General features: G+C 43.3%; 3 protein-coding genes across 5 annotated transcripts; 2 read left to right on the top strand and 1 right to left on the bottom strand.

The window, feature by feature from the left end:
• Positions 1–290: 290 nt before the first annotated feature.
• mrps30 (mitochondrial ribosomal protein S30) lies at positions 291–5044 on the bottom strand. The gene is made up of 5 exons (XM_023803269.2): positions 4346–5044; positions 3954–4099; positions 3618–3723; positions 2668–2844; positions 291–629 (listed from the first exon to the last, which is right to left on the bottom strand). Exons 1-5 carry the CDS (start codon positions 4944–4946, stop codon positions 361–363), a joined length of 1299 nt encoding a protein of 432 aa, XP_023659037.1. The 5' UTR covers positions 4947–5044; the 3' UTR covers positions 291–360.
• A 95-nt stretch (positions 5045–5139) lies between these two features.
• Positions 5140–8062, top strand: hint2 (histidine triad nucleotide binding protein 2). Its single transcript, XM_023803270.2, has 5 exons — positions 5140–5659; positions 5767–5910; positions 6086–6190; positions 6914–6986; positions 7786–8062. Exons 1-5 carry the CDS (start codon positions 5558–5560, stop codon positions 7875–7877), a joined length of 516 nt encoding a protein of 171 aa, XP_023659038.1. The 5' UTR covers positions 5140–5557; the 3' UTR covers positions 7878–8062.
• Positions 8063–10490: 2428 nt separating this feature from the next.
• LOC111839395 (long-chain-fatty-acid--CoA ligase ACSBG2-like) lies at positions 10491–22555 on the top strand. 3 transcript variants are annotated; one of them, XM_023803268.2, is made up of 15 exons: positions 10491–10631; positions 16993–17076; positions 17267–17532; positions 17971–18245; positions 18406–18494; positions 18587–18707; positions 18850–18930; positions 19084–19233; positions 19899–20066; positions 20345–20526; positions 20628–20861; positions 21086–21303; positions 21514–21653; positions 21932–22175; positions 22320–22555. In XM_023803268.2, exons 2-15 carry the CDS (start codon positions 17003–17005, stop codon positions 22394–22396), a joined length of 2319 nt encoding a protein of 772 aa, XP_023659036.1. In that variant the 5' UTR covers positions 10491–10631; positions 16993–17002; the 3' UTR covers positions 22397–22555. The 3 variants fall into 3 exon arrangements, with proteins under 3 accessions (XP_023659036.1, XP_023659035.1, XP_023659034.1); XM_023803267.1 differs by lacking the exon at positions 10491–10631 and adding an exon at positions 11075–11247; XM_023803266.2 differs by lacking the exon at positions 10491–10631 and adding an exon at positions 16621–16767.
• Positions 22556–23546: the final 991 nt, after the last annotated feature.

Here is a 23546-nt window from a genome sequence, read left to right as displayed (position 1 = left end):
GCTCCATCTATTTCTGGCTTTTCTTGTCAGAAAGTTGGCATAAAAGGTAATGCTACATGCAGCCATTATCAGAATTTAAGCCTAAAAGGGGAAATATCTGCATTTTTCTGAAAGCTGATGTGCAATTAGAGTACAGTCTGCATTTAAGAGGCCAGCACCACTATATGTATATTTGCTTAGCAGACAGTAAAAAAAAAAAAAATTAAATTAGTTGCACATTTTACACATAAAACAGCTGGATATCTGAATGGAACCTGAATCCATCAACAATTACAATGAAGGACCTGACGTCAATGTAGATAATTCTATTTTATTGAGGTGTCTCAGTTCAGGCTGTGAAATCTCGGGAATTCTTGCCCTTCACGTGGGCTGGGGCCTGTTCAGCAGGAACTGGAGCAGAAGCCTGAGGACGCCATCGTCCAGGCCGACCACCCGATCGCCGCTCACGCCCTCGTACAGAGGCAGGCTGTCTGTGCCCCAGCTCACGTTCCTCCTGGGGTTTCCGGTGTCTGTCTGCACAGTAAGCGCCAGCGTGTTCAGCTGGTAGCAGAAGAAGGAGAAATAGCGTCCGTCGGTGATCACGGCCTGGGACACGAACGGCCGCGTCAAGTCCTCCATGCACCAGAAACCTGCGGACACACGAGGGACATGACGGTCACGAGGGACATGACGGTCACGAGAGACATGAAGGTCACGCCTAACGGACAACTCCCACTTAAGTTCCATTACACAGGCGACACCTGAATAAAGTCACGAGTCCGATGACTGATTCTGTCACTAGGGTGGAAGGAATGTTAATTCTTAACCTCTCAGTTTGTTTAGCAGATGCAACAATTCCCAGTGCTCCTCAAAACGAACAAACAAGCCACTGCAAGCAGAAGAGAGGCTTTCGATCCAGGACAGGGCTGTTAAACAGCTCTTGGCAGGACAGAGGTATCCAGGTGCTTGGTTCAGCATGCAAAGTTGCTTCCTTTATACTGCTGTCATTCTATTTTTATAGCAGTATTTTTACACCAGCAAACACACATCCTGTCAGGACCTCATTTTGGTACCCAGGTTTGAGGAAACAGCAGTAGTTTGCATTGGCAGGAAAACCTGGTAACTAGCCATACATCATACATTTCCTTCCATAATAGTACTATAAAATGGATATTCATAAATTTGTGATGTAACTAAATTGTGTGAAAAAAGGACCCACCAAAACTGCCCACTGATTTATGTTTATAAATGCTGTAACTGGTTTTTGTTAAATTTATAAAATTCTCTGTAAATACAATTTATGAAAGCAATCTTACAACAGATATCAGCTAAGCATCAACATGCAAAGACTTCACCTAGCATAAGGTGTTCGGGCGCTTGCACAAGGTAACGTACACTACTGGTACTTTAAAAAGGTATTTTTTGTGATGGTTTTCCACTGGCGTAAAGACTGGTACCAGCGTTGAATGACATCACAGCGCTATAAATGGCTATAGTATATTATACAGCTAGGCGATGTGCAATATTAATACCAACATCGCATGTTATACACATGCAATTGTCACATCACAAGGACTGCAATAGTCAGTTGGGTTGAGGTCAGATTTTTTCATTCATATCATTTCATTCAACTTCATACTAACCCGAACATTACAGTGGGGGGGGGGGGGGTTAAAATTTCTTTAAAACATCTTACTCTGTCACAGGAAACAAAACTCAGCAGGCTTTGCAAATTAATTGTTCGCTTTCAAGACTGTCTAGTATATATTTTCGAAAAATAGTTTAAAGGTTCCTGTCGCTGCTTTTGCCTGAGCATCCTTGTTATTTAAGTCACTCCTAGACAGGTGTGTTCAGTCTATTTTAAAACCGTTTTTGCTTTTTGAATATCCCAATATTTATTGCAACAAAATCACATCACTATATCTGAAATTCTTCCAATATCATGCAGCCCTAGTATATTATATCAATTCTTTTTTATTTCATCATGCTATCCAGGCCTTGTTGAATCCGTTTTCCGACCAGATCTCAATTAAAGCTTCGGTCTCTTCATCTGTCCAAGCTTGATTTATTTATTTATTTACTCTATCATTGTTTTCTTTTTATAAGATGGTGGCTGTATTTTGAATTTCAGAGGCAGGCTTTTTGCATAACCAATTGACAATGAACACATTTGTAAGTCCCACCCGAAAGTACTCCAGCTGGTCGGTACTGGTACTGGACCAGAAATCAATGGGAAAGGGAATTTTTTGTACCAAAAGTATGGTACCTGGTGCACTGGAAAAGTTCCCTTATTGATGCAATGCTCCAGGTCCCTGCAAGATGCTGACCAAGATACACATTTAGAAGATGGATACATGGAATACTGTGCAACATAAGACACTTTTTTGTGATGCTAAATATAGGGAAGGTCAGAGCAGACATCCTTCTCCATCACCCCACTCCAGCTCGTTCTGATGGATCCCTAGACATTCCCAAGTCTTCCATTAAACAACACAGGTTGACTTCTTTATGTTTTAGGTCAATATATTTAGCTGAAACCACTTTAAATAGCCTTTATGATTAATATCTGCATCTATGACACATTTAGATTTTTATGGCAAGTAAAATGTGTCATTTGCAAACAAGACAGAATTAACAGAGACTGAGTGAGCAGGGAAACCACAAAAGACAGCTAGAAAGCGTACTCACCCTGGTACACAGCCTGCGCCCCTGTCCAGGCAAACAGACTAGCTATAGCGTTGGCCTTCAAACCCTCCTCAATCCGTTCAGCGTGGCCTGCCTTGATCAGCCGGTCCCTGTGATACCGGTCTTGAACCAGGTGGAACTGCGTATGCCCATAGCGGCAGGAGTCTCCCACCTTTGACCCTGACATGAACAGACAGTCTCGGTCAGCATTGTTGGCCTCTACTAAAACAACCACAGCATTTTCGGTTTTTGCACTAGAGCGAAGCTCTGTGAAGCAACATTGACAACTGGAGATGAAGATGTTTCCATCCGTTTTGCTACCCCAATCCAACCCATACATGGTGGCCAATTTTAACATAGCTAATATTAAAATCATAACAATGACAGGCATAATATTTTACATTACTGGATTCGAATGGTTCTTTGGGTTCATACAGATTACAATTGAATAAAAGAAGCTTTTTTTGTTTTTAACGTGAAAAATGATTAAGAATGTAAATATTAAATAAAAACACAAATATATTCAATTGAATACCATTTACAGAACCTTAAAAGTAAATGTTGAGAAAACATTTCACTTTTATAACGCCACAAATACACCGCCCACATTGTCCTTGAAAGACATATAACAGAGGTATCTTCGAAGAGCACATTATAAACCGGAAAGTGATCTCTCATAACGAAAATAATTGTACAGAACAAACTGCCATCAGACTAGGGGGTATGCCACAAAGCAGGATTACCCAGATAGCTGGATAATTTAATCCAAATATGAAAACTGTCCAATCGGAAAAGAATTGACACTTCTATTAGACAATCCTCAGATTTGGCTTATCTAGCTAATCAAAAATTCCTGCTTTGTGGAATACTCCCCGGGACCACGCGAAAAGTGTTCTTATGTGGACAACATTTTTCTGCCCTCCAGAGAAGTAGCCAGAGGTCCTCCAACACACCAATGAAAATGTTGTTGTCATACTGCTTCCTGAACATGGGCATCAGGTCTGGGGCATAGCCAATCACAGGAACCTCTGCAGAAACGTTCGCTTCCAAGGGCAAGAACTGGGGAGAAAACCAAACAAACCAGTGGGCATCAAAAAGCCTCCAAAAAGCAACCTCATCCAACAGTGTAAAGCATTAAGATCAATGCATTACAATATAACATATATTACTATTGTATTTCTGAGCAACAGCATTATATCAAACTACTGTGCGTAACAGAACCATTTTTGCTGTACATGAGGACATAAAAAGAGCCCAGATATCCTTCCTGAGTAACCTGGAGTACCTACCTCAGGCAGCTGTCTGGGTATTCTTATTTGACAGTGTGGTTTATCATCAATCTGAAACCTGATTGGCTCAACACGGCCACTCCGGTGTCCCCTTGGAATGATCCTCTCTCCTCTCAACCAGTAGAAATTAACATCCGGGCTGAAGTCTGTAGAAGAACATGCAGACAAATTGTTTATTTACACCAACAGAAAAGGCATTTTTTGTTTTTTTTTACATTTGTTGGGGGGCAGGCAGGAGCTCCTAGATCACAACACAAAGAGATATGTGTATTAGTCACAAAACATTATATTACAACAAAATGCTGTACAATTGATGTGTTACAATAGCTACTGATCTCTCGAAGGGATGGGCATTTTTGTCGGTGAAATAAAAAAATTCTATCTGGACCTACCGAGACTTGACTCCAAAAGGATCGGGTTGTCTTTTGCTAAAATCCTGATGATGTTTGACACCAGATTTGACAGGAAGGGTGCGACGAAATGCTCTTGTGATCTATCCAGGAATGGCTTCCGTTTCTTCAAATAAAAATTCTCCTGTAAAATCGTATGGCAAACTAACGACCGGACTTCGGAAAACGTCTGATCGTCGATGACTGATGGGGTCGTGGTGGCATTTTGTCCCGTCGCCCCTGCAGCAGCAGCAGTGAATTTCTCGGGAAGACCGGGGAGGTACGCAGTCTTGGTGAGATGCTGATACCATCTGTCCGCATTTATTGCGAATGTCTGTGGGTGCACCACATACTTCTTTCTCTGATTTTTCGTAAGCAATCTAAGTTTATCATTCACTTCAGACGACCGTATTTTGTTAAAGTACTCATCTAACCTCCGTCTTTTAGCTGATTTGCTTTCCGCCGTCCACGAAGGTACAACTGCCGGATATACGGGCTCATTCTTCACACTGCTTAAAGCTTCACTGTGGATAACTCGACAGCTCGTAAAGCCAAGTCGCTGCTTTAACGTCGATACCAAGGACGACCCTATCCATGCCGCCATGCTTCTTGCACCAATAGTACAGGGAAGTTACCCCTCTTAAAAGTTAGATTTTGATTGGTCGTTGATGGATGACAGCGCATTATGTCACCATTTCCCTACCAGAACAACCAATGAAATTACAGATGTGTAGACGGTTCATGGGATAAACGAGAACTGGATATATCTCGCGATATTTTTACCACGTCGTGATCAAGTTGTAGTTGAGTAATTCGCTGAAGGCGTTGCTAAAATTATTTAAATATATATTTTTTATTTTATTAAGTGATTATCCTAAATTATATTTTCCAGTGAATATAGATTTTCTTAGATGGTATGAAGAAATCCTGTCTTAAGACAAAATAGGGACCCGAGAAGAATGAGAACCCAAAAGCTTGCTAGCATAAGCGATAACAGACGTTTTCATTTTTTCTAAATCAATTGTTGAACACGAATATGAAGTGTGAATTTTGACACGAAACCTCATTGTAGTAAATGCGCTTATGGGTGCAGTGGTCGCCATATTGGTTTCCTGTGAAAGGAAGACGGAAGGGGTTGAACAGTTTTGCACGTTACAGATATCACTAGATTTGAAAACAAGTACTGACGCATATAAAGTATAACAGGATTTTAGGATGAATTCTCTAACTCTCAGTTTGATGTCACAGTCTGGTAAAAGCAGAGTCCTTCATTTCACTGCATTGGTTTTTGCACGTAGAGTCTACTGTTGTGCAGAGGTATGATGTGTGTTTTATGTGTTTTCGAGGTCAAAGGTTTTCAAGGCTCTGCAATATTTTTAGCAGTATTCGAACTAATCTAAAATGCACGATATTGTTTATGACAGAGGAGTCTTTGCACCGGTAAGGGGAATGACGAAGTACGTTTGGCTGCCGAAGCTTCGAAAAAATACGGCAATCCAGCACCCACTATCTTCTCTAAAGTAATCGACAAATCTATACGCGCCGATATAATTTACGAAGACGACAAGGTGAGACAGAGATCATCCGCTGTAATTCAACATTGTCATGGATCTCGTGGGATGAAAATCTGCTAATTAAACTCGAAGTGTTCTGTGCTTTTACGGTTGTTACCGATCTCATGGTTGTCACAACGCTGGGCGCTGAAATCTTAAATCGATGTGCATATGTTGTTTTCTTTGTTAGTGCCTGGCATTTCGCGACATCAATCCACAGGCACCCGTGCACTTTCTCGTTATACCCAGAATCCCGATCCCAAGAATTAGTGACGCCAAAGATGATGACGCACAGGTACACGTGAGCTGTGAATGAAAGGACGCAAAACTTTCTGCTTTGTGGAATGCTGCTGCTAGGCTTTAATACAATAATAGCGGTAGTTTAAGTAACATATTAAAAATCTCTGAATCAATAACGTCAGGATAAAATGCAGCATAGTGGTTACACAAGAGTCTTCTTTCCCAGGACCACTGTGTGACATACTAACGACAAGTAACGAGGAGAGTTTCACAATATTTAAAGTGCAGAAACACTGGACACGTGGGTTTATATACATAGTGCAGTGTCAATATAACCAATAATGAATAATGCAGAAGCATAAGGAGTGGAATAAATAGTGTTTGTTGACTACCAATAAATAAAAAAGGTAATTGTCACTGTCAGCATTTGAGCATTTTAAACGTGTTGAAGAGTTGTTACTGTTAATGGGATGGTAGTCACTGCAAAAATGGCATTAAAACAAAGTTTGAATTATATGCTGGTTAATATTACAAAGTTATCTACAAATACATCAAGCACTTGTTTAAAACTGTTTTCAGCTGAGCATGCAGCAGTAAAATTAGCTTGAAGTAAATGAGCAAAAAACTGGGTGTAAAACGGCTTCTTTGTTTATGAATCATTATGGTCCATTATATCTGAACAAAGAAATTAGTCTGTGAATAGAAGTGCGTTCAAACCCCTCTGTGCAGTGCAGTCTAGGTTCATGTTTTCTGCGTCTGTTTGCTGTTTTCTCCACAGCTCTTAGGGCACCTCCTTGTGGTGGCCAAAAACATAGCCAAGAGCGAAGGCCTGCAGCAGGGGTACCGAGTGGGTGAGTGGGACAGAGCCGAGACCTCAATGCCATCATGTGTGACATGATTTGACCAGGAGCTTCTACCCACAGAATCTTCTTCGGCCTTGAAAATTTTGTGGATGAAACACTGTTAAGCTGGTACTGACTTATTAAAACGTCATAGGATGTTTCACAGCAGTGTTTTTGATTTGTTCCTGTTGTTTTTGGTTGCTGAAGTTTGATTTGGCTTATATGATACAATCAGAGGTAATATCTGTGTGGCTGGTCTTGGCACATGTGAGGTTTAGCCCAGGATTAAAGTCTTTCAATGCCTGAGATGCAACCAAACGCATCATCATCCTGACTGTTCACTCGCTTCAGGTTTGGGTTCAGCCATTTTCAATGTTTTCGTCTGCCAGTCACAACCCGAGGAATTACAAACAGCATATTAACCCAGTAAATGCTGGTGAGAAGCCCCTCCCATCTAAAAGCGGAAGAAGCATTCCCAGATTTTTCATTAAAGCGCCACATTATCGACTGCAAAAGCCTTACAGTAAATTTTGTCATAAATTCTCCACATGGCTAAAATGTTGCCCGAGTGAAAAATTAGTTCCCTGGTGCCAGAAAGGCTGGATTGCCAATGCTGATTCTATGCACTCAGTCATCAAGCCTGTACTTTGGTTCCAAGCACACTGTACTCCAGTGCACCAAACAAGATGAATTGCATCTATCAAACGCTAATTACAAATGCATTGCTTTTATTGCAGTGATGTATGTTTGTCATTCTGGGTGTCACACAGAGCCACCAGTGAGCATTTTTGCATGTCTTGCCTTGCAGTCATCAATGACGGAAAGCATGGTGCACAGTCAGTCTATCACCTGCACGTCCACGTCCTGGGTGGGCGGCAGATGATGTGGCCCCCAGGGTAGTGGAGTGTTTCCCTGCGCACTGGGACACGGCCTAGATGTACCAGCTCTAGTGCCTGTCTTCATTGGAGATCTACGCAGAATGAGTTCTCTCATGTTCCAGGACAGCTTGATGTTTTGTTAATGCAAAATCACTCGATAAAATTCTTCCATGGAGAATTTCACAATAAACTTGATTTGTCCCAACAGCCTGTGTGTGTTTAAAACAGCTTGTTGCATCATGTATTAGTGCCCTGTGTCAGAATTGTTACAGAATTGAACAACATGCAGAATCTGGTATTTCACAAACGATGAAAGTCGCATTAATAAAATATATAATATATGCATAGATCTGTCTTTTCTGGAGGCTATTAGGTGTGTTATGGATAATTTCCAGAATTTGTTAGTCCCTAATGATAAATTTGTTTCCCATGTCCTTCAGCTATGATGTACTTTAAATATCACAGGTTCATGGAAAAAATTGTGAATATTGATCTGAAGTTGTCTTTTGCTTGCTTTAAATGTAGACATTAATTGGAAACAGTTCATTATCAAACATTTGTGAATGTTACAGCCAATTGATTGATAAAGCAAAACTAAAACAATATTAGAAGTGTTTTGAAACGTATACATATTGAGTTGTTTGGCATCAAGCACAGGTTGGGTAGAGTTCCAAAGGCCTATGAGAATACCAATTCATCAGTGTTTCACCATATATCCTACTGCGGCTTATCAAAAATAATGAATATGTAATTAGATATCCTCTGTAGTCAAGACCTTTTGTTAATCAACTCATGCATACTATGTGTTTATTTTTTTAGCAGATGGTTTTGTCCAAATTAACTTAACATTTGAAAGTGCTGGTTCAGCCAGTGTCCCTGGAGCAATGTGGGCTTAAGGGCCGAACTCAAGGCCCCCACAGTGACATCACTTTGCCAGCCACAAGATTTCAACTGGTGACCTTCTGGTCACACACACAGAGTCATAACCTGCAGAGCCACATGCTGTTTAAACTATAATGGCATTAGTCACTTATCCACAGTGTGTTTTTTATCCTTACAGTAAAATCAGCATGTACTGCTTTGCCGAGGATTACTCAAAATGACCATTGCACAATTCTGTGTCGAAGAACACTGTCACAAGTTATTCAAAAAGATTCTTGGGGAGAGATGAGCAGACAGTGAGTTTGCGTATAGTGATGAATATTTTAAATTGGTAGAATGACAGCAGAATTTAAGATAAACTTCAAATTGTAATTTTATTCTTTATAAAGTTGCATTTATATGATAATCAATGTAGGGCCAACAAAACGAAGTCTATAATGAAATTGAAGAAAATCCACCCTTCTCCATAAAAACCACAAAAGACTCATGTGAAGTTTTCAGATGATGCAGCAAAGTACAAAATGAGAAATCGCTATATGTACATGGCAAAGGATCAGTGACAAAGTTAGAAAGAGAAAATTCCTTTTAGCTCGTGACTCATTTTTACTGTGCAGTGTTTTACAGTGTGCAGGTTGCTCAGCTCCAGCTGCAGTGTCCATTCGTGATGCTGTTTAACTGTATTTTTACTGTAATCTGGAGGTTTATGTTCCTGTACTGTAAGGCCAGCTATATTACTATATTATATTGGTACTGACAAAGAATTCGTATTCAGATGCCTCCCTACAAAATCACAAACCAGACTGTAAAAGTTTCACTTTCTACATCTACCCTTCTGACCTTTGACCATATATAGCACGTTAAATATAGGGCAAAATACTAAACTGTGTTGGAAATGGCATACTTTGCACAAATCTACATTCTTTGTTTAACTTGGCGGAAAGATTATTTTATTACACAGTGATTATGCTGGATAGGGATGACAGCTCTGGGTCAAAGCTTGTTCAAATCTGTTTCAGATATCTTGATGTTATCAGATGCATTTCTCTCAGCTATTTATGGTTTCCACCTGTAGTACAAGTCAAAAGTCTGGACACATCTACTGAAAATCATTTGTTCTTTTGTGTGGTAAGTATTTCTTGTGACCTAGGTAAGAGATGGAGCGCTGTGACAGGTTACCCGGCCCCCACAATCCCCCGACCTAAACCCTATAGAGCTGCTTCGGGATGAGTTGGAATGAAGAGTAAGTGCAAGGCAGCCATCTTGTGCCCACAAGTTGTGGAGACTCCTTCAGGACTGTTGGAGAAGCGTCCCAGGTGGCTGCATGTGGAAGCTGGTTGATAGAATGGCAAGAGTTTGAAATGCTGTCATCAAAGCAAAAGGGGGCTATTATGAAGAGTCTAAAATTTGAGAATTTTTTTCTCTTGGTCAGTGCAATATTTGCTATATATATATATATATATACTACTTCATTGCCTCAAGGCCATTTACAATACAATAACACAGGGACAGATGCATTATGCATCTGCATTATGGGTCTGGTATTGTATCACTGACAGGGCCCTGCAGCCCACCCTGGGTAAAAGGGCAACAAGTCACAGGTACATCCCGAACTGGGTGCCAGTACATCACAGGGCACATATAGGTTCTATGGGCAATAAGATAAAATACACTTTATTGGTTGGCTTTATTTATAGCCTAATTGCATGTACTTGGCAACTGGAGCAAACTCATATAACACAGGGAAAGCATTTAAACTCCCCACGCAAACAGAGAAAGGGCACGACGCGGAGCCAAAACACGGAATAACCTCTTAGTGCGGGGCTGCCGACGTCGGTCAGCTGGATGGAGCGAGATTTTCAATTCGAGACAAGTCTGCACACGTATTTACATGCTTGTAAGTGTTATTACGTTTAGGTTTATAATGTGATAATACAGATTTGCCTTAAGAATTCGTGAGAATCCGAAAGCCTAAATGTCACGCCAGATGCGCGAGTTGTTGACTCAGTCTTACGGTTAGAGATTATTAAAATCCCCCGTGAGCCTGACCAAAATAAGTGGCTAGGATATGGATGGATGGATAGATCGTTTAAAGTGGCGTCCCGATACGCTATAGTGTAATCCGATGCTTTCCTCCAGGCGTAACTGTATCTGCTGGAATGACGCTTCCAACGAAGGAAAGTGACTACAGCCCTGCACCCAGACATTCTGTAAAACGCGCTGCTAATAAACAGATTTTAAATCTAAGATAACTCCCACTTATTCTGCAAATACATCAGATTAATCCCTGTTAGTCGCCTGATTGGTCAGGCTGCTGGTTAAGGTCGCACACCCTGATTTGCGCAGAGTTAACAAGCTGGGCATGGTTGCTTTGAAAGCAGTAACAGGTGCGGGGTAGCACGCGCTGTACCAGTACTCCCACGTGTTGCGCAGGGAAGGTTCGCCGCAGTTAAGGACTCCAACTCCAAAGCATAGTACGGATCAGTATTAGGTTACCGAAGTCTCCTTAAAAGGTAGGGTAGTTTTTAAGTTTGTCAGTCTCGACAATGTCATTATTCATTTTGACCATAAAAGTATGCAAGACGTAAATTGATTTAGCATTAATGATCATGGTGTTAAGTTGTTCCTCCCCTTTCAGCCGTTCTTATCCACCTCCATAAGGTTGTGAACAGGTTTTTAATTATATGACTGAATTTCCAAGAAATGTCATTTGGTGTATATGTGCTTATGGACTTCTTCTTTCCTTTAAAACGAGTGCAAGTGGTTTAAATTTGTCGTAATTCAACTCCGCACAGAAACTCATGCCAGATACCACTGAAGGTCTTTCCCGTCTTGTTAAATGAGACGTCATATATATTTGGGTATTGCGCTATTTCACCTGCAATGTCAATTCCCCCAGTGCCTGAGGGTCTTGGTGGAAATTAATGTTATATCCAGTGTTTTGTCTCCTTACTCTAATGGTTTCTTCTTATCACTTAATGACCGTGGATTCCCTCATTAAAATGTCTGGAGTCTGAAAATGCTTATGTCGGATAAGTGTGGTGGTTTGACTTTCTAAACTCAATCAAGCTTTGTAACTGGAGTTTCTCTGTATTAATAGCGCATTAATTGCTAGTGGCACAGACAAGGAAAGCCGACGTCCTGCACAGTAACCACACGGATACCAACCAATACAAGTGTTAATTTATAGGTTTACAATTACTGTGCTGCGCATGGTATACCGGTGTGTGAGTAACCTGAGTCTCTTGGGCGGCACCACAATAAAATTGTAGTGTTTTAAGTTTAATGCTCGTATTTGTACATCAGGGTAGGTGAGTTGCTGAACCATCTGCTGTGTTGCTGGTGTGGGGAGGTAGGGGGTCTTCGCACTCGTGTCCAGATCACCATCAGATTCTCTGAAAGCCGGCAGGTGAGAAACGTGCTCCCGGCCGCTTTGTGTAACCCGGCGCAGAAGTCCAGCTGCGCACGTAAGCATTAATGGGTTTTGTAACGACCCTGAACTTTGCCTTCAGACACGCCACCGTTTGGATTCTCGTTACCACGACCTCTATCCTTTAGACTTTTGAGAGATACAGGGTCCTGAATAATCAGCCACTAGATGGCAGCAAAGGCCGGTTTGAGTGGCGCCTTTGACCGTGAATTAGGCTGCAGCTCCGCATTTCTGCCAAATGCGCACCACGGTAAAAAGATTGCAGTGATTTCTGTGGATCAAGAGGTCTGGTGTGGGGGGCAATGTGAAAGGGGAGGTACTATTGGTGGACAAAATACCAGAGTCAAACCGTTGTGCTTTTCCGTTAGTATATATTGTTTAGTGATGGCATCTTCCTTCTATGGAGGTAAACATTTACATGAATTAGTACAGGGCAGTTATTTTTCAGAGGCAGTTGTATCTTTTTTAGCGGTTACTAAAGTCTTCAACCGTTTGCCCGTCTCCAGTATTTCACTGGAGACGAACAACGTATCAGCCAAATACACACAGGTTAACTGCGTGTGAATCAGTCAAGTTAACACGATTTGTATAAAGTATATAAAACCCGTTAATGTAGGCTACCAGGTAAAAACGCAGGATAGACTAATATTCATTTCCACTCAGACTTCCATAACGTGACGGGTGTCGTGTTACTCCTAACTGATATCAATGTAATGTATAAAGGGGGTGAGTCTCTATAATCTCCCCGCTTCCGAAAAACTCCCTCAAAAATAGCCTTTCATTTATGCTGACCTCGCAATATATATCGAAACGGCGATGGGTGAAAGTCCCGATGTTGAAAGATCGGCTGCAATCTCTCAGTGCGGAGCCTTGGCAAAGTTACCAATCATGATGGAAGGTCGCCAGGGAGTAGATTAATGACTAGAGGTAATCGCTTTGCTCCATTCGCAGAGGACACCATGACGGAAATATAGCGATGTGAGTGAGTGGGGTACAATACAGCGAGGGGAGAGATGTATAGTCGCCCCACCTAAATGTATGCCTGCTCTGTTTACCTACCTCGTCTGTTTTCTTTTCCTTTGAAATTACCTATGTTACGTATAATATTAAAGCTTTATAGGATCGTCCATTAAATGACAACGTAATATTATTGGTGCCATTAACCAAATGATTAATGTAATGCGTGCACATGGGGTGGAGGGTGGGAATGGTTTGTCACCAAGGTGTTGGATCAGATGACTGACTAGATGCATTTTACCTTGGCGGTAAAAATACCAGCATAAACACTGATTCATTCAGTATGTGCCGCACAACGTGATGGTACTTCCAATCCTATCCACAAATGGCTGTTGTGTATGCAGGGTCTTGCTTCAACTCCCTAATTGGATTACTAATTAGCGGACTGATTGGCTGAGGAGCTGTCACACCTGGGTTTGAACAGCTGACCTAAAGGTTCTCAAAAACCTGCAGACCCACAGTTAAGATTGGCCACGCCTGACATAATCATTTATGTACTGCATAATGACGTTTCGGTTAATTATAGATGACGTGTACGGCAGTGGTCCCATAAGATTATAATGGAGCCGAAAATTATTTGTGTATTTGTGGTGATGCTGGTGTAATCAAATCTTCTGTGCTGCCAATCATATACAATCATGTTCAGTACATAACACTTGATAAATTGTTACTGGTTTATGCATTTACTGTACTTGGTTTACTGCAGCCTAGTTGTGTAGTAGGCTTATATCATCTAGGTTTGTACTTGTGCACTCTTTATTCAGTCACCTCATTTCACCACATATTTCTCAGAACGCATTCCTATTAAATGATGCCTGACTATACACGAATACACATTAATTTACTGGCTATTTGCAGTGTCAGGAATGCCAGAATGCAAATAACTTAAGGTTCTTTTGATGCTGTGGAGGACCTTGGGGTTGGCTGTCCTGGTGATTCCCAGGTCTAACGCGCAGTCCCACAAATGCCGTGGAAGTTGGCACTGCTGTGGCTGGCATGTCACGGTCCTTAAAGTCCCTGGTAAAGCATCGGCCATCAAGTCTTCATCCCCAAATGCTGCAGGGGGGTCAGGTCGTGCCAGGGGGCAGTCCCTGTGCAGGACGGCAGCCTTTCATCACTGGCCGCAGTAAGCGGTAGACATTGGAGAGGCATTCAAGGATCTTCCCTAGTCCTCTTCAGTGATTGCCCAGCTTCTGTGATTGCCCCCTCTTACGAATGGGGAAGTTCTTTGGCTATGTGCATTGGAGGTGTGCTTCTGTTGTCCAGCCACTGTGCACTACCGCTCGGTATGTCCATTGGGACTGGTGGCGGTCCCAGTTGCTCTGGTGGTGGGTAACTAAGATGTCAAGCTGGCTTGGCGCCCCCACCCCACACCAGTACCAGGTGCACCTCCATCTGTGTTGCCCCTCGTGTCATGCCTGCCTGCCGGGCACACTTGTGCAAGATTTGGTTCCAGGGGCTCCTTTCTACTGCAACATTTGTTTCAAGCCATTCTTTGTCCTGCTCCTCTGCTGTCAGTGATCCGTTCTGCAGGCCAGAGAGGGAGCATGGTAGGCCGAGCATGCCGTGGCCCCCGTGAAGGCGCAGTGCATGGTTCCTGAGGTTCCCCTCTGGCTTGACGTCAGCAGGTCCTCCCCCCAAATTCTGACAGCAGCATAGTCAGATCGGTGTTGTGGGTCATGTTTTAAATAACTGTCAAGCTTGGTAACAAACAAGGAGCCTGCTTCTTAACAGTGCACTGCTAGACAAATGGCAATGGCACCTACAAGGAAAGTCGACCCTTTGCATAGCGGTTACCTTGAGTGTGAATGTGTAATGTGTCAACGCTTACTATTTCCATCATAAATACACATTTACAGGTGACTTACCATGATAGTACAATGCAAGCCGTATCAGTATGTGACTAACGTAAAGCTGTCGCGCAGCATCACAGTAAAAATGTACGGTTCTTTTAAAATGCTAGTATTTGTACATCAGGTTAGGTCTGTTGAACCATCTGCTGTGTTGCTAGAATGGGGAGGTAGGAGGTCCGAGAACCCCAAAGGATTTGCACACTTTCCCAGAGAACCACCAGATCCTCTTAATGCCGTTGGGTCAGGCACGTTCTCTGTGCCGGTTTGCGTAACCCTGCACAGAAGTCCGGCTGTGCACGTAAGCGTTACTGGGTTTTGCAATGGTATTGACCTTTTGCTTCTGACACGCCGACATTTCAATCTCCTTACCATGGCCTCCATCCTTTAGACTTGACAAGTCTTAACTTCAGCTGTTAGCCTCCCCCAGGTATGAAGTTTTTTGCATTTCAGTCACCAGTCAGGTATGTGGTACCTGAATGGTTTTAATAAACCTCTAGGTGGCAGACAAAGGCCAGTTGAAGGGCTACAGCTTCGTAATCCTAGAATATCGTTTTATTGATAGGAAAGCAAGCATAGCTGTTGCCATGGAAATTCCACACCCCAATTAAACACATTTCTGCCCGATACCCTAAAACAGGAAAATATTAATTTCCCATTTTATAAGAACATAAATTTACAAACGAGTGGAGGCCATTCAGATCATCAAGCTTGTTTGGGGAGAATTTAACTAATAGCTCAGAGTTGTTGTTAAAATCTTATCTAGCTCCGATTTAAAGGACCCCAGGGTTTTAGCTTGTGCTACACTAACAGGAAGACTGTTTATAAGACTAGAATCCAGAACTGCTATAACAGTTTTTAGCAATATTTCTAGGCATTCAGTGCTAGTGTTTTCAGTACCATTAAGTACCTGATTCTATTAATCTGAGTAGCTGACTTCCCCTGAAGTGCAAAGGAAATGGCTCTTGTGCTAAAACACATGAATTTCTAGAACATCTGAATTTGACAGTGGTAAAAGAACAAACATATAACTCTCATCTAAATCTGGCAGACAAACCTGAGTTTGCCAGGACTTCCCCTGATCTAACTTTTGTCTTTCTTTCAACTTGTTTGTTTGACCTAGTTTAATACAGCATTCAGTTTGTTCCCAAATCTCCACAACACCCAAAACGGTGCCTATGTATGTGCAAGAACATTAAGATCATTCATTTTAAAGCCTTAAGTTGCTTTCGCCATGTCAACTGGACATTGGGGTTACAGTGTAAATAAAGAACAGATCATGACGTTGCAGTTAAATGTTCATAATTTTAGGACAATAGGTCAATATCATGTATAAAGGTGAATACACCTCTTAAGGATGTGGTATCAGTGTGGATCTCTGAACCTGGGGTGGTGATTCCCTGACTCTCCCCCACCTCACCCATACGTTTGGGGCAGATGTATGTGAAAGGCTGTGTCTGCGATTATCCCCTTCTGACCCAGCTGACCACAGCATTCAGACGTGTGTTTCCCCACACTGCTGTCTTTAAGTGGCATAGGGCACTGAGTAATCCCGCCGCCCCAAGCTGGTTGCTCAGTGATGAGACGTTGTGAAATGTTCATGATGCTGGATTTTAAAAAAGCCCTCGCCAGACAGTCCGTCCTCTTCTAAAGAGGACAAAGCTTCACCCGATCTGGGCCTGACTTTTCTGGACACCGACGTTCTAAGGATCCTGTGCCTAATACTCAATGAAAAGGTACCACATGACTTTACTCCAGGAAAGATTTTCTTTGCAGAACCTGTTCTATGAAGTGCTGCTCTGTCTAAAACTGCTGTTGCTACAGTAATTATCAATAACTAGACTATAAAACTAGTTTGTTCTGAACTTTTTACTGGAACTTTTAACTGAAACGCTGTCCCTTTGCCAGCCTAGCGAAGCATTAAAGGCTTTTAGTTTTGATTCATATAATTCTGTATTTAGGGACCTCAAGATGTCTGTGAGCAGACCTGGGAAAACTGGAGAAGTACCTGCTTATACTGGAGTTGGGGGAAATGAGTCTGAGAGGTGTGTATCTGATCCTCCTGTCCAAGTCTGGAAATGTTCACCATGCCTCATCGGACTACTAGAAGATGAAATACGGATCTATAGAATTTGTGTATATCTGCTTCTTTGAAAAGATGTCCAGCTTTCTATTAATGCCTAATTCACTAAACTGTGTAAAGGGCAGAGGTTTAATGGCTCTCTTGGTCTCTAGTTTTGTGCGTACCATGAAGGTGGACACTGTACAGGAGTCTGGAACGTCGCACATGCAGAATGGTGGGAACGCTGTCATCAATGGAGCGCTTGGTCATGATGATGCCGGCTCTGAGCAGCGGGTGGGTGCCAAAGGCTCTGGCGCAGCCCCCCAGGTGGACGTGGAAAACAACCTTCTGCTGGACTTCAAACCGGGGAGCAAAAAACAAGAGCCTGGTTCATGCTCCGAAGCCCTGACCAAACTGTCCAGCTCGGCAGCACTTAAAGGTAAAGACTCGTAGACAGAAATATCTAATCATCTGCTTCTGTAGCACGTGTATTCCAAAGCTTAATTCCTTTTGTCCAATATGTTTATGGGGTGCATAAAACTTTGTTGAAGGGGGCTCAAGTGATCAATATCTCAACTCAAGTTGTGCTAAATCACTTCCTCACCTCTTTTTGAAGACTCCACTCATAGCTCAGATTCCATGTAATCAGAGCCAGTTAAACCTGATTGGTTGTTGGAGGCATTCCATATTCTGCTGCTGTCACTTGATAGGGCGGAGGCCAGGTTCCCAATAAGCCATGACCAGAGGCTGCAGGCGCTGCCATTGTCAATCGGCAGCTGGGTTATAGACTGTCCTGTTATAGACCAGCCTATCGAAGTTTTGTCGTCTGCGTCACTTATGCCGTGTGTGTGTTGCTCCTGCTGCCTCTCCCATGAAGAGCCAGAGCAGACGTTCCAGCTCAAACCGGAAGTTTCCTTGGCCCCTGCTGAGCATCTGTGGAGTACTGTCCGCGAGGAACCCGTAAAGCTGCGCACGGCCTCATCGGGCGTCGGTTCTGCACCCCCCATGACGGTCATGCAGATGTTTCAGGAGACGGTAGCCAATCATGGGCACCTGCCGGCACTGGTATTCAAGCAGGAGGGTCAGTGGGTGACTCTGTCCTACATGGAGTACTACCAGCAGTGCCGTGCGGCGGCAAAGAGCTTCCTCAAGGTCTCTCTCGTCTGCTTATAGATACTGATTAATCATTAATGGCTGTCTGTATGTGGATAGCTTTACTGAGGTGGTTGAATGTGTCCTGAATTTTTTAAATTGGAATGTTCAAGCCGTTTAAGAAGCCTGTTGGTCTTCACTGACTTTTCTCCTTCCCTAGTTGGGACTAGAACGTTACCATGGTGTTGGAATCCTTGGCTTTAATTCACCAGAGTGGTTCATTGCTGACATTGGGTGTATTATGGCTGGGTAACGTCTTCTTTTTCGTCGCCTGTTAAGTAGACACCAAAACTACACATCCACCAAAACACATAATGTAAATTTGTCTACCTGCATTACAGAGGCTTGGCAGTTGGGATCTACACCACAAATTCACCTGAAGCCTGTCAGTATGTGGCAGACAACTGTGAAGCCAACATCCTGGTTGTTGAGAATCATAAGCAACTTGTAAAAATTCTGAAGGTGTGTGTGTGTGTGTGTGTGTGTGTGTGTGTGTGTGTGTGTGTGTGTGTGTGTGTGTGTGTGTGTGTGTGTGTGTGTGTGTGTGTGTGACCACTCTCCTATAGTGGAAAAACTAGGGTTTTCATACTGCTTTTCATTTTAGGTAAAAGATCAGCTACCACACTTGAAGGCCATTGTTCAATACAAAGATGAACTTGAGCAGAAATTGCCAAATGTGTACACGGTAAGACGATGCAAATGAATTCCCTGGTAGGCTGTTACAACGCAGTCACCAGGGATCCTCTGTTCACAAACGTTGTGATTTGATGGATGCTCTGCATGATTGTTAAGCAGATGTTTAGAGCAATGTGAGCTGATGTTCTGTCCCATTCTGCAGTGGAAGGAGTTCATGCAGCTTGGTGTGGCTGAGTCTGATGATGCCCTGGATGAGATCATCCATAGCCAGAAGGCCAATGAATGTTGCTCTTTAATCTACACGTCTGGTACCACTGGAAACCCCAAAGGTGCTATGCTGAGCCATGACAACGTGAGTCTGATGGACTGGCTTGTAGTGTTCTACCCCACCCACCCACCCGGTGCAGTGAAGGATTGTGTGTGTCTGGGGGGGGGGTTTATTTTATTTGCCATTGGCTTGGATGTCGTTCGGCTATTTTATTGTATTCCTTTCCACTTTGGTGTGTAGCTGAAATGTGACTACATTTTAGAGTTGTACCATTGTATCACACTCTTCCTTACAGAGGACTTGCACTAAAATGTAAATTGCTGAAGTTAAGGTTCTCATGCTTGAGTAGATAAACCAGGCTAATAGTAACTGAGTGTGCAGAGTTTAAAGATTTACCATAGCAGGGCACAGTATTGGTTTGACATTTGCGTTAAGGTATCAAATAGACTATCAAAAAAAAAAAAATCCATTATAAATGAAGTAGCAACGGTTTGAATACATTCCCCCCTCCCTCTTGGCTCACCCAACCCCGAGGGCGTAACTTTGGCTGAAACCCTGGGAAGGTGAGGTATCCATCCATTACAGGGGAAGCATAATTGTGGGGGTTGTATGAGCTGGTTTTGATTTATGGGGGGGGGGGGGCTACAATCCCCCTCCTGTAATTTATGCCCAACCCCATAACTTTTTTTTTTTTTTTTTTTTTTTTTTTTTTTTTTTTTTTTTTTTTTTTTTTTTTGCTCTGCTGACAGATTACATGGGTGTCCCTCGCAGCAGGAACCATGACGGCGTTGACCAAAGGCATCGAGACCGTTGTTAGCTACCTGCCCCTCAGCCACATTGCTGCGCAGGTGAATGACATGTGGGTTGGCATGCGTTTTGCAGCAACTACATACTTTGCAGACCCAGATGCCCTGAAGGTGAGAATACCCCCCCCCCCCCCCCCCCCCCTCACCCACCCAGCAGTGTGTGCAGTATGTGGTGATGCTAAGTAGAGGACTAAACGGGAGTTATTGGCTGAAATTAGCAGGAAACCTGACCTGCCTTCTCTCCTCTCACTTAAACTCTTTGCTATTGGTCATATAGTAACGCTATAACAATGGCTGACTTAAGCTGTAAGACTATTGGCTTATGGCATATGGGAGCCCACCTGTGTTGCATGAATGGCAGTTGGTATTATACTGCTCTGTGCACTCAGGGAACACTGGTAAACACCCTGCGTGAAGTGCGACCCTCCACTTTCCTGGGTGTTCCCAGGGTGTGGGAAAAGATGCAGGAGCGGATGAAATCCGTAGGTGCAAAGTCCTCCACGCTGAGGAAATGGTTTGCAGATTGGGCCAAAGCAATTGGGCTGCAGGCCAGCTACAATGCCATGAATGGGTAAGTGACTGACTGACTGACTGACTGCTTGGATTGGCCTAAATGGTTTCAAGTGTCTGATGTGCTGGTGATTAAGGGGAAATCCTGTCCTCTGGGCTCAGCAATCCCACAGTTCCCTGGGGCCACCTGCTTGCAAACAACCTGGTTTTCAAGCGTGTTCGGGACGCTCTGGGCCTGGACCGCTGCCACTCCTGCTTCACAGGTGCTGCCCCCATCACCAAGGACACGTTGGAGTACTTCATGAGTCTGGGCATACCCATCTATGAACTGTATGGCATGAGCGAGAGCACTGGGCCTCACACTATCTCCTGGGGTGGAGGCTTCAGAATCATGAGGTGAGAAATGAGTCTTCAGCTGCTTTTTGTGTAACTGGTTCTTTTTGGATTAGCTTCCAGTCTCACCCCTGCTTGATTTGAGGAAATGCTAGCGATTAGTGCATGTGGAGCATTTAGGAAATGGGTGTTTTGTTCGTAGAATGGAAGAAGGCAGGGTGGGAATTGTATGGGCATGTTGCACTGAGCAGGTGAATAAGTCTCTCACGCTTGTCTGCATGCTGCAGTTGTGGCAAGGAGCTCCCGGGTGCTCAGTCAAAACTGGATAAGCCAGATGTAGATGGGACCGGCGAGGTGTGCTTCTGGGGCCGCCACGTCTTTATGGGTTACCTGAATATGCCCGATAAGACTGCAGAGGCCCTGGATTCGGATGGCTGGCTTCACTCTGGAGACCTAGGCAGGCACGATGACGATGGCTTCCTGTACATCACTGGCCGGATAAAGGGTATGCACACCTGATGGCATGTGCCAAGGGTGTTAATTTGGGCATGGACAGTAGCAGCATGTCCTTGCCAATATTGTGAGTGCTGGATGGGGCTGATTTAGTCCCTGAAATCAAAACTATGCTTATGGCATGTGCCATGAATTGCATCTTGAATAGCATGGCCTTTACACTAGACCTTGACTCTTCACATCCTGTCCTGTTCTTTGTTAGAGCTGATAATCACAGCAGGTGGGGAGAATATCCCCCCCGTGGCTATTGAGGATCGGGTGAAGGAGGAACTGCCCATTGTCAGCAATGTCATGCTGGTGGGGGACAAAAAAAAGTTCCTTTCAATGCTGCTGACCCTCAAGGTAAAGCACGTGACAATGAATGCAAGATGGCTTTGGCCAACGTTTCCTAATCTGCTCTTTGGGGCTTTGCAGGCAGTCTATTCCCATGTGGGAGCAAACTTATCAGCTACTGGCCGTAAAACCCTTATGAGATAATCTGACCCCTCATACCCTGCTTCCATGGATGCTTCTAGACTGTCCTCAATTTGCTACTTGGTGCTGTCGTAGTGATCGAGTTGCAGGTGATCTGTACCACGTCCGGTCATTTAACTGCAGTGTTGCTGACGTTCCTCTTCCAGTGTGCTGTAGACGAGTCTGGAACCCCAACAGATGAGCTGTCTCCAGAGATGGTGGACTTCTGTAGGTGCCATGGTGTGGTTGCCACCTGCATATCTGATATCACAACTCTGAAGGAATCAGCAGTGCATCAGGCCATCCAAAAGGGTGTAGACAAAGTCAACGCGAGGGCCATATCTAACGCACAGAAGATACAGAAGTGGACCATTCTGCCACGGGACTTCTCAATCTCAGGCGGGGAGCTTGGTAAACACAGGCAGCTGTTAAATGGAGGCTTCTTGAAATTTTGCTCTTGTGTTGCCTCCATTAAATTCATACGACTTGCTTGTCTGTCATCCATTTGCCTTTCAAATAGTTTGTGTATGATGATTCCCTGCTTTTCCCCTATAGGTCCCACAATGAAATTGAAGAGGCCAGTCGTTCACAAGATGTACAAAGAAGAAATTGACACCTTTTATAGAGAATGAAGTAAAGGAATGGGCAAAACGTGACACATGGGTTTTGCATTTTGTACAAATTTGCCTTCTGGTTGCTGAAACGGTGGCACTCAATGCCATGTGCACTGTGACTTCACTCAGCCTGTAACACTTGGTCAAATCACTGCAATAAAATTTTAAAACCAAAAAGATGGTTTGTTTTGTTAATATTAGGATTCTGAACAAACTGGGGTTGGCTTTCATGCTTAGAAGCAGGTCCAATATTAAATTTGGTATAATCCACTGCTGAATTTTTTGCATGCATAACATCTGAAGGGATGCCTGTTACTTCCAGTGGTTTTTAATTGTGGTTTGAGGCTGAAGTCCTGGTTTTACTGTGACCGCTAAAGCCCTGCTTTAAGTAATGATTTGCGCGCGTTCTGTTCTTGGAGCAGCTGATCTTTTAGAGGGATTTTCTGTAACAGAGGCTATATAAGTAGAGGTTATTGTTCTTATTGAAAGTGTTAGTTTTGTTTCGGCTCCTTTTATGGTAAGGGAGAAAAAAATGGTACTTTTATGGTCACCTGTCGGCATTATTGTTGTATAACTGCAAGTGGAACCTGATCTCTGGAGTGATATTTCTATAGCTTTTGAGAATTTTAGTAAGACCTTTTTGTAAATTGAGCAACCCCTAATGCTAAGATGCACTTCAATGGAAAGGCTGCCAGTCAGCAAGGGTCTGTGATATGGGAAGAGGTTACTTTTAGGTGTTAATGTGCTCTTTGATGGTCATGAGGGACTGCAGGCCAGAGTCCCCTTGTTCTAGCTATTGGGTTGTTCCTTCCCTTGGCTCATAGTTGAGGGTTGAACACGGGGGGGAGTTCCCACAAAAGATTTGTTAGCTGGGTTAACTTGAATTAGAAGTGAAAATTACCTTTAAACCTTTGGACAATCATGACTTTGAACCCAGCTAAGATGAATCTTGCTTTGTGGAACACCCCCCTGGTTTCTGTGCCATTGGGGTGGTTTAATTGACACCTTTATAGGCCTTGATTAAATAGCTTATTGGCAGATGTTTGTGGACTGATGACACATCACACTTGCCATGCATTTTGAAGCCCGTCCCCCTTTTTGAAGGTCAGACTCCGTCGTCCCACCAAACCAGCAAATGGAGCTAGTCTGTTCCACCGTGGGCTGTTCC

Source organism: Paramormyrops kingsleyae, chromosome 2 (assembly GCF_048594095.1).
Source record: "Paramormyrops kingsleyae isolate MSU_618 chromosome 2, PKINGS_0.4, whole genome shotgun sequence".
NCBI classification, from domain to species: domain Eukaryota; kingdom Metazoa; phylum Chordata; class Actinopteri; order Osteoglossiformes; family Mormyridae; genus Paramormyrops; species Paramormyrops kingsleyae.
The sequence above is the reverse complement of the archived record's forward strand: the minus strand, read 5'-3'. Positions and strand labels throughout refer to the sequence as shown.